This window comes from Oncorhynchus clarkii, chromosome 6 (assembly GCF_045791955.1).
Source record: "Oncorhynchus clarkii lewisi isolate Uvic-CL-2024 chromosome 6, UVic_Ocla_1.0, whole genome shotgun sequence".
Taxonomy (NCBI): domain Eukaryota; kingdom Metazoa; phylum Chordata; class Actinopteri; order Salmoniformes; family Salmonidae; genus Oncorhynchus; species Oncorhynchus clarkii.
The window spans coordinates 23,368,166-23,379,765 of NC_092152.1; the positions used below are offsets into that span (position 1 = coordinate 23,368,166).

The 11,600-nt window shown below is 42.9% G+C and overlaps 1 protein-coding gene across 1 annotated transcript in view; it reads right to left on the reverse strand.

Moving 5' to 3' along the window:
• The window catches only part of LOC139410814 (citron rho-interacting kinase-like), a 47,865-nt gene extending 37,517 nt beyond the window's left edge, over positions 1-10,348 (reverse strand). Inside the window, exons 1-6 of the mRNA XM_071156343.1 lie at positions 10,205-10,348; positions 8,518-8,637; positions 4,304-4,474; positions 4,127-4,180; positions 3,875-3,928; positions 3,212-3,352 (exon numbers count right to left, since the gene is read on the reverse strand). Of these exons, the coding sequence (XP_071012444.1) occupies positions 3,212-3,352; positions 3,875-3,928; positions 4,127-4,180; positions 4,304-4,474; positions 8,518-8,637; positions 10,205-10,348 (684 nt within the window). The remainder of the gene's footprint in view (positions 1-3,211; positions 3,353-3,874; positions 3,929-4,126; positions 4,181-4,303; positions 4,475-8,517; positions 8,638-10,204) is intronic.
• Positions 10,349-11,600: the final 1,252 nt, after the last annotated feature.

Below are 11,600 nucleotides of genomic sequence, written 5' to 3' on the forward strand. Positions count from 1 at the left end.
TACCGACACACCCGTGGTCACCAGTCATGATGGCAGACAAATTCCATGTGACCGTCTAGTCACGGTAATTGGGCTTCTCCAAGCTCTGATGCTGCTGATGGTCATTTGATACTGCTGATGGTAGACTACCAAACTTGCTAACTGCCTGGTACTCAGCACTCTACTGTCCCTCTAATTACTCTGACATCAATGCAAATGTAATCAAAAATCTAATCAAACACTTTGTGAGAGCCCATGAGCTAATGTTGCGCAACATTTCTATATGCTACACAATTGCATTAGAAAACAAGAGTGATGGTCTCTATTAAAAAAAGAGGAGGCTACAATAAACTTTCTATAGGCTAGGCCTACTATATTTATTTTTCAACTTTCCTCACATTAAGCACATTGCTTCTCTTTACAACAGGAGTATAGCCTACTTGGCTGGCATGAAAATGAACCACAAGAGAAGCGTCCTCCATTCGTTATTTAAGTGCATAGATGACATGCCTTAAGCTGGGCATGTCATCTATGCACTTAAATAAGGAATGGAGGACGCTTTTCTTGTGAGAGTCTTGTGGCAAATAGCGCATGCTTTTTTTCAAATCATAGTTGCACAGCTCATGTAGCCTAGCCCACATGCCTATATGTTTTGATACCATTTATATCACAACTAAAGTGGCCAAATAACTTCTTAAAATGAACCACATGAATCTGCTTTACAAGGGGTGTAGAGCCTAACTGGCGTACATAAGCATCAGGTGAGTTTCAAGTTTGGGGAAGATCATTTTCATAGTAAGGCATTACATGCATAATCGCATTTGTGGTCACTTTTGAGAATAGTGTTTTCCTGCTAATGGAACATTTGCGCTTACAGCCAACTGCCCTGTGCGCATTCCTGCACTTATAATGTGACAGTCTAATAGTTTATCAACATTTTAACTTCTCAGTGATCCCTTCACGCGACCGGGATTGATTTGACAACACTCAGTGAAATAGCAGCGCGCCAAATTCAAAAACAGAAATAATCATAATAACAATTAATAAATCATACAAGAGTTATACATTGAATTAAAGATGAACTTCTTGTTAATCCAGCCACAGTGTCAGACTTCAAAAAGGCTTTACGGCGAAAGCAAACCATGCTATTATCTGAGGACAGCACCCCATTAAACATACACATGAAAATCATAATTCAACCTGCCAGGCACGACACAAAAGTCAGAAATAGCATATAATTCATGCCTTACCTTTGAAGATCTTCTTCTGTTGGCATTCCAATATGTCCATTAAACATCACAAATGGTCCTTTTGTTCAATTAATTCTGTTGATATATCCCCAAAATGCTCATTTATTTGGTGCGTTTGATTCTGAAAATACACCGGTTCCAACTCGCGCAACATGACTACAAAATATCTAATAAGTCAGCTGTTATCTTGATCCAAACATTTCAAACAACTTTCCTAATACAACTTTAGGTATTTTTTAACATAAATAATCAATACAATTTAAGACGGAATAAACTGTGTTCAATAGCGGATAAAAACAAAGTGGCGCGAGCTTTCAGGTCGCGCACCCCAACCACAACAGTACACTTCACTCGACCCTCATTTTGAACTGCCCTACTTCTTCATTTCTCCAAGGAAAAACATCCACCAATTTTTAAAGACTGTTGACATCCAATGGAAGCGATATGAACTGCAAGCAAGTGCCTTAGAAATCTAGTTCCCCATAGAAAACCAATTGAAAAGAGAGTGACCTCAAAAATAAAAATTCCTGGATGGTTTGTCCTCGGTGTTTCACCTGCCAAATAAGTTATGTTATACTCACAGACATAACTTTAACAGTTTTAGAAACTTTAGAGTGTTTTCTATCCAAATCTACAAATATATATGCATATCCTAGCTTCTGTGCCTGAGTAGCGGGCAGTTTACTTTGGGCACACTTTTCATCCAGATGTGAAAATAGTGCCCCCCCTTAAGAAGTTTTAAGCTAAATGTGCTCTTCTGTTGTCTCAGGCTCATTGCTTAAAACCGTTTTTTTGATGCTAGTGGTTGTATTAATTTGGGATCTATCGCATCCCACAACTGTCCCAGACTGTTTGGAATATTTATTTTCCCACAAAATAGAATACTTCGACTTTTGTACTATGGGTGATAGTAGGTTGTTTTTAGCTTTAGCTTTTGCTAGCAAAGGCTAGTGCTTTTGCTGTTCGTTAGGCCTACTCATCTTGTTGACTGACAAAAAGTAAATCGGGGCAGTTCTTCCAATATCTTCAATATGCACCTCGGAATTGCACAAGGACGCTTGCAGTTGCGTCCCGGATGTGTCTGTCTTCACTTGTAGCTCACGTGACTGAAAGCCATGTGAGTGAGAGGTGCCTCCGCAGGCAGCAGGGAGAAGGGAATTATAATTATTATATTCAGCCCAAGGGCACAACGACCACTGGCTGCAAATGCATAGTTTTTTATGGCCACACAATGGGGATGCAGCCGGGAAATTCGAGGCATTATCAAATGCTTGTCAAATTGTGAATGAAAGACTGATGAATGGTGTCTGCGCAAAAAAAGAAAGCAGAGCTCATGCCTTTCATGCGACTTTTTAAAAAATGAATCATTAGTGGCATCATGCAGCCTTAGAATGTATTAAAAATCAAAACATATAGCCTAACATTTGTATCACAACTAAAGTTACATAAATAACTATAAAAAATGCATATAGGATTACTTGTTTTTTTTGTTAACCGCTCAACAGAATGGCTGTGGAGAAAATATCCTTTCTATTTCCTTCAGCGTTGTTCTATTGTATTATTCATACTATAAAGTAATATAAAATAATGCCACGGAATTCTAAGCAAATCTTGTCTGCTAAATGAACTAGTGTAGCACACAGCCACATAGCATAGCCAGATCAGGGCCTAACATAAGGACAACGCAGCTATTATGTTCTTCTGAAATAGACTGCATTTTAGTCATATCATATTTCTTTAGACCTGTCTAAAATAATTAAGGGATTAATTGGGAAGGTGTAGGCTATACTACATGGATTTATTAGACTTTTTAAAATGTAGATGTTCCAAAGGTCTGCATCAGTGGCTTGTAGGCGATGCATGGAAGCCAGGAGATGCTAAATGTGTGCATGCTAATTAACAGTCACTTGGCAGTTATTTGCTAGACAATCACTGGCTGACAAAATGTCATGACTGCCACAGCCCTAGTCAGTACTGCATACCTCTGTCTCTCTTAGGCGTCTCCGGAGGCTGTCACTGGAGTCCTCCTTGGTCTGAAGCATCTCCAGCTCATGTTCCATGCGCTCCTTAGCCACCCTGATACTATAGAGGAGATCTGTGGTCTCCCTGCTCGCCTTCACTGCCTGTGTTATTGGCCGGGGAACAACAAAGACTTTCTGTCACCTATCTGACATTTACATAACTTTAAGCTGTCATATTTTAAGCTCTGCAGGCTTTATTGGTAGTTGCATGCATGAATAGCCAAGAATACTGGGTGAAAATGTGATTGATTGTGCCTCTAAAATATCTGCCCATACAGCCTGGAGAATTCCATTAGGAAATGGCTTTAGAGTTATTTTAAAAATGTCTTAATTTAATGTAGTCATCGCTATAAAACATATTACATAGAGAAACCAGCATTGTCTGAAAAATATTTTGATAGCTGCCAATTAAGCAGAAACTGACAAATTATGATTTTAGATACAATTGATTTATTCTCAGGCCACAATTCAACATCTGCTTTACAGGACAATGGAGGAGTTGACACACATCATTAGCAGAGAGAGAGGACTTTCACATGTCTGTGTTTGATAAGCACCTATTCTTCCCTTAAAGCACATGCTGAATATGAATTATCCATGAAGTTTTCAACAAAAATATTCTACCTTGGAAAGCTTATCTTGGAGATCCTCAATTTTCACTTGCTGTTCAGCATTGGTCTGAAACAGAGAAAATGAGAGAAAAACATTTTAAGCTAAATATTTCACAATCCATATGAGTTCAGTCCCAAACCATCTTCATGGTTTCATTCATGATGGGATAATTTGTCTCCTAACCACTGAACATTACTTTAAGGAAAATATACTGTATGACCATCCAGGGCGTCAACAGGAGATCCACATGGACCGAAGTTGTACCTTCTCCAGCTTTGACAGAAGCTCCTCTGTATCAGTTTTTCCTTGCTCCTTGGCCTGTGTGAAAATAACCAGAAAATCAGTTAAACCCCCTGCTTTAAAAACCAACACATGCCTTTCAAGTTCTCTGAATGTGGGTCAGAGTCAAGAGATCAATATCAGAGTGAATAGTTACAGCACCTTCTGCATCCTTTGTTGACAGTCTGCTGCTTTCCTCTTCAGCTCTTCGCTGGTCTGACGGGACTCCTTCAGCTCCGACTCATACAGGTCGCTACGACGACGGGCCGCAGACAGGTCCTCCTCCAGCTGCCTGATGGCCACGCGCATCTCCTCCAGCTGGGCATGATACTCCTGCAGAGGGATGAGAGAGGAACGAGGGATGAGAGAGAGGGATGGAGGAGTGCAGAGGTGAAAGATATACGGAAAAGGATAAATGACAAAAAAAGTGAATAGAAAGGAACAAATGGAAAGCATCCCAGAAAGAGATTAGACATGAGAGAGGGAGTGATGGGGCGGAGTGGTACAAAGAATAGACAGAAGAGGATATACGGTATAACAGAGTCTTTTGAACAAAGAGTTATGGAACAAGAAACGTTGCGGCAGAGAACAATTGCACTAGCCAAAGTCATTTAGTGTCCTTGTCCTCTAAGGGTCGAATGATGATTAGATACGGCTAGCAACGTTCCTTTCCACATCGTGGCCGAGTCACGGGGCATGCAGCAGTCCTGATTATCAGGCTGGTTAGGACTAGCAGAGGCTAATGAAAAGTAGCATGACCCCGGTGCCTGGGGAGAGTGAGAGCACCCTGACAATGGAACATGACAGGTGCAGCAGATAGCAGCATCAGCAGCACCAGCCAGCACCTCGTCAGTCCCCTTTCAATTAAAAGTGCTCCTCCTGTTTCCATTCATTCAAACCCTGCGAAGTGCCTGAAGCGTGTCTCCAAGGACGTCCGCCTGTCATCTACAGTAAGTGACAGGAAGACACCTCATGAGTCATGAAACATTATAGTAACACACATTTTTTTAAATGTTGCATCCTCTAATTTAGTGTGCATTAATATGAAAGACAAAATAATGTCATATTCAGCACAATTTAAGTTTGGACCTCCTTTATAACGTTAATAAGATACAAAAAGCGTTTGATATTTAAGTGAATGATGATTGATAAAGGTTAAATATACATATCTTTTTTAAATTGTCATTGTCAATTACAGTTCTTTACATATCCTAGGTAATGAGGAAGAAAAAGGCAAACAGTAAATGAAATGTATAAACGGAATGCTAATTGAAAGTTCTCACATTAGCCATATTTGCATCAACTGAATAAACCTGACACCACAGGGACCTCTCATTTAATCTCTTTGAAGAATACAAAAAACATCTGTTTCAAGTGGGAAAAGACTTTGCGGTGTTTCGTCTGTGAGCTGACTCAGAGCCCTAGTTCCTCAGTGTCATCTGGATCACAGAAACTCTCTGGCAGCCCTAAACATAAGTCAGTAGGAGAACTGAACTAGGCCAGGGCTTTAGCACAGAGCTAAGTGGTACCCATGGAGAAGGATGGAGTGAGCCAGGGGCAGGAAGGAAGGGATCAGATTAGAGAGCGGCAGAGAAAGAGAGGGAATACGGGGTGAATACAATAGGTTTGTGCATGCCAGAAGAGCTGATTCAGAGTTTTCATGTGAATATACTCAATACACTCACACGCATATACACACACATGCACAAACACACGCACACACACACACATGCGCGCACACACTCACACAGGGAGTGTCTCCCTATCGCCCTTGCTGACACACTCCATCTGGGCGCTTCAAACACAGTAGGTGTAGCCCTGACAGGGAGAGTGACAATTCTACTGTAACCTCTTAGGATGGGGAGACTAATCCATGGTCCTGGGGAAAGAAACACAACGGCTTTGCCTATACCTCTTCCCACTGCCTTACAGAACAGATTTAGACAGGTTTGTCTGTGCCAGAGGTACATTTGCTGACAAAGTGGTCAAATAAAGCTTACTTTAGGTAGGTACTAGAACTGAATTAAACCTACCTATCCACAAATACAACACTGAGAGGTAGAACACTTGTCTTATCCCAGTTAGAGTCTGTCAGCATGTGTGCTGTGTATGTATTCAGTGAAAGGGATCTCTCTTCCAATTAGCCTAGCATTTTGTTCTCACTGGTTCACAGAATTACATCATCTCGGTGTACTGACTATCTTGCCATGGATTTCTGTTTCTCCTGTCACTGAAAAGCTTTTCATCTCTCATATCCCCAATCGTCTATGTTTGTTGAGCCAACACTACATAAATTGTGCGTGAATTTGTATAAGTTACAGACTCGTAAAACAGCGTGTGGGAGAGAGACACTGTTTAAGACAAGACCTTATGCAGCATACAGCTGGGTCAAAATCAAACAGGAAAGAACGTTTGAAAATATCATCTAGCATGACTCATTCTCATGCATGACAATAACTTTAACTACAAGTGGGTCAATAATTTCCATTGCTAATTTCCAGGTTTGCATTAATAATAATTATGATAATAAATGCCATTTAGCTGACACTCTTATCCAAAGCGACTTTTACCTATGGGTGGTCCCGGGAACTGAACCCACTATCCTGGCATTGTAAGCTCTACAAACTTAGCAGACCGGTGCGCTGTATCAGTGAGCGGTAAGTATACCATCCATGGACGACCATGGATTGGCTGTGAAGACTACAGAGCAGTGTAAATGGCAGTGAAGGGGTTAACAACAACACTCTAGTTCCCATAATGTAAGATCCAAGGCCCCCATCGCCTCATCACGACAGCCTGCCCACTGCATCAGCAGCACTGCACACTCTCCACTTCTAGGTATGGATGATTCACATTGCCATGGCAACCATCGCACTATAGAGCTTGTGCCTGGTAACCAATGCCAGCAACTGCTAAGGGGAACAGGTTGTTTTTCTATTATCTTTTTTTGGATTCTGCTCTGTGGTTTGGAGGGGGGGGCATATATTTTATGCTGTTTGCTGTTCTCTACTGTCAACCTCTCAATATCCTAATTCTCAAACCTTCACCGAATCAGATCATTGTTTATGTGCGCACACACACACACAGACACACTATTTGGATAATGGTTGTCTCAGTGTAAATCTGTCCTTCCTCTACATTACTCTGTTGATCAGCAGAGTTCAGGAGACACTGCATCACTCCTGAGAGTAGCGATGGATAGATACACAGGAGACACCTTGATGTACTGCGGCACTGAGCTATGCAGATGCATGCTACTATCAGAGAGATGTCCACTGAGCCTTTTTCATGGTAAGGACAGGGTTCATGTCCACTGTTAGAACAGCATACTGCAGACTGCTAGGAAAGGCTCAATGTTGATACTCACTGAAGGTAATCGCTACTATTACTTCTATTGCTATCAGACTTCTATTATGTGGCACTCAAGCCTTGTTATAGTTTTTTGCCTTACTCTGATTATCCTTATTCGATAAAGGCAATGAAACCACATTATTAACACAAATTCATCTGAATAGGGTTCCAGCAGTCAGGAATCCTGAGCCAGGGTGTTTAATAGTACACTGGCTCCACCTGCACAGGGAGCACTGAGCATGGAGCACGGAGCAAGGAGCACAGAGCACAGAGTAGGGATCACGGAGCAAGGAGCAGGGAGCAGGGAGCAGGGACAAGCGAGCAGAGAGCAGGGAGCAGGGAGCAGGGAGCAGAGAGCAGGGACCAGCGAGCAGAGAGAAGGGAGCAGGGAGCAGGGACCAGCGAGCAGAGAGCAGGGAGCAGAGAGCAGGGACCAGCGAGCAGAGAGCAGGGAGCAGAGAGCACAGAGAAGAGAGCACGAAGCAGGAAGTAGAGAGCACAGAGAACGGAGTAGGGATCACGGAGCAAGGACCAGGGAGCAGGGAGCAGGGAGCAGGGAGCCGGGACCAGCGAGCAGAGAGCAGGGACCAGCGAGCAGAGAGCAGGGACCAGCGAGCAGAGAGCAGGGAGCAGGGAGCAGGGACCAGTGAGCAGAGAGCAGAGAGCAGAGAGCACAGAGAAGAGAGCACGAAGCAGGAAGTAGGGAGCACAGAGAATGGCATAGGAGGCAGGGCGATGGGAGCAGTGAGGAGGCCTCAACACCCTCTTCCTCTGTAATTAACATGGCTGTAGCAGGAGTAGCACTCGACTCACACACCACAGGGATGGGCAAGGTCAGGTCAACCCAGAACTGTACATCCATCCACAGCACTCTGGATAGAAGCTAGAAGGATAGAAGGATCAGCTTACCATCCCCAAATCTTAACCCTAAACATTATAGTTTAGGGGCAACGTTTTGCAACTCCCTCAACAACCCACAAACCCTGCCAGACCTCTGTTGCCCCACAGGAGGGTCTCTCCTCTACCTGTTCTTTAATCTCCTGCAGCTTGTTGCTCTGCTCCCGGATGCCGTGGAGGAGCTGCAGTGCCTTGTCGTCTTCCTGGGAAACCTCCATACGGGCCTGCTCCAGACTAAGCTTCAGACTCTGAAACACACACATACAGTGCATTAGGAAGGTATTCAGACCCCTTTACTTTTTCACATTTTGTTACGTCACAGCCTCATTTTAAAATGGATGAAATAGTTTTTTAAAACTCATAAATCTACACACAATACCCCATTGTGACAAAGCAAAAACAGGTTTTTAGACATTTACGCAAATGTATATATTTTTTTAATGGAAATATTACATTTACATAATTATTCAGACCCTTTACTCAGTACTTTGTTGAAGCACCTTTGGAAGTGATTAAAGCCACAAGTCTTCTTTGGTATGATGCTACAAGCTTGGCACACCTGTATTTGAGGAATTTCTCCCATTGTTCTCTGCAGATCTTCTCAAGCTCTGTCAGGTTGAATGTGGTGCGTCGCTGCACAGCTATTTTCTGGTCTCTCCAGAGATGTTCGATCAGGTTCAAGTCCGGGTTCTGGTCGGGCCACTCAAGGACATTGAGAGACTTGTCCCGAAGCCACTCCTGCATTGGCTTGTCTGTGTGCTTAGGGTCGTTGTTCTGTTGGAAGGTGAACCTTTGCCCCAGTCTGAGGTTCTGAGTGCTCTGGAGCTGGTTTTCATTAAATATCTCTCTGTACTTTGCTCTCTTCATCTTTCCCTCAATCCTGACTAGTCTCCCAGTCCCTGACACTGAAAAACATCCCCACAGCATGATGTTGCCACCACCATGCTTCACCATAGGGATGGTGCCAGGTTTCCTCAAGACATGTTGCATAGCATTCAGGCCAAAGAGTTCAATCTTGGTTTCATCAGACCAGAGAATCTTGTTTCTCATGGTCCGAGTCCTTTAGGTGCCTTTTGGCAAACTCCAAGCGGGCCGTCATGTTCCTTTTACTGAGGAGTAGCTTCCATCTCTACCATAAAGGCCTGATTGGTGGAGTGTTGCAGAGATGTGGAAGGTTCTCCCATCTCCACAGAGGAACTCTGGCGCTCTGTCAGAGTGACCACCGGGTTCTTGGTCACCTCACTGACCAAGGCCCTTCTTCCCCGATTGCTCAGTTTGGTCAGGTGGCCAGCTCTAGGAAGAGTCTTGGTGGTTCCATATTTCTTCCATATAAGAATGATGGAGGCCACTATGTTCTTGGGGATCTTCAATGCTGCAGAAGTTGTTTGGTGTACCTCGACACAATCCTGTCTCGGAGTGCTACAGACAAATCATGTACAATCAATTGAACTTACCACAGGTGGACTCCAATCAAGTTGTAGAAACATCTCAAGGATGATCAATGGAAACTGGATGCACCTGAGCTCAAAATCGAGTCTCATAGCAAAAGGTCTGAATACTTACGTAAATAAGCTAGTTCTGTTTTTAATTTTTTATAAATTTGCTAGCATTTCTAAAAACCTGTTTTCACTTTGTCATTATGGGGTATTGTGTGTAGATTGATGAGGGGGAAAAATTATATAATCCACCTTAGAATAAGTTTGTAATGTAACAAAATTGAGAAAAAGGGAAGGCCACACGCACACGCACACACGCACACACGCACACGCACACGCACACGCACACACACACACACACACATTTTGGGCCACTCACGTTACACTCTGTGATGTAGGTAGCCAGGTCTTGCTCCAGGATGGTCCTCTGTGTCTCTGAGGCTTTCAGCTCCACATCCTTCTGCTGCAGTACTGACTCCAGATCAGACATCTTACTCTGGACTAGAGAGATCTCCTGTTCCATCTGAATACAACAACATGTAGGACGTTACCACGACAGCATAATTTGTCCATTTCAGCATTAGTTCATTTTTCCAATGTCAATTGAACTCTTGCAGGTGACCGAAACGTTATATTACCGTAAGAAACTTGTTTTAGTAATTTATGTAAACATATTTTAAGACTGCAGTGAAATGCAATGGACTGAAGTTGATTGTGATAAAATGTAAAAGCATCTCATTGATCACAGCTGTTGGGGTTGAAGAAGACTGTGTGGTGAAAACATAGATGAATCATTGCTGCTGGACTTCACAGGATAACACATAAAAGACAACAGAACATTATGTAAAATAAATCACCATTGCCAAACCTCCTTTGAACCAAGCCACAAATAAGAAATGGTGAGGTAAAAGATGAAGCTATAGGAAGTTATTTCTGCCTCACCTAAGCTAAGCTGCTCATCTCAGTTTGCGTATGTGGTTTAAGAGATGAGCCAGTAGGGTGATGGATGGATGTAATTAAAGAAGCCATTAGAGCCTGTGAGGAGCACTGAGAGTCAAATAGGCAGAGCCGCCAACCGAGACAGATACACAATCACAATGCATACCGGGTGGTATAGAACACATACAGTACAGGAGTACCACTGACACAGTCACAACATAACACGCAGAAAAGGGTTATGGTATAGAGTCACAGCATTGAGTAGCAACACAGGGCACAACAGAAATGTAAAGTGACAACAGAGTACAGTACATCACATAACAACAGCTCAACCTCAGAGCAGAGAACCATCAGTCAGTCACAGGACATGAACCGTGTCATGTTAACACAGATGAGTACAGAATCATGGAGCACATGAAACTAACATAAACAAATAGGTACAGCACATGGTACAGAATGTTCCTGTGACATAGACTCACAGCAAAGACTACGACAGCAGGCCAACTGATAGACAAACACAGAGTAACTTCACAGACCTAAGAGTACCTGTGACATGTGTTTTGTATCTCAATGTCCTCTGCATTTAGTGTATAAGAGTTTGTTTCAAGGGAGCAGGACAGGTCTTATCTAGAGAGCTGAGGGTTGTAGCCACTAATCTGCAGGGGGAAGAAAGAGCGTGGGAGAGAGACAAATGGCAGCACACACTTTATAGGCTATACACAATCTCTCCTGAAAGCTGTGGGGCTGACTCAAACCATTCGTTTACAGCTTTTATCTTTTCATGTCATACTGCTGTACCAGACCACCTTTTACAGTTGTCAAATGGGAAATTAGTA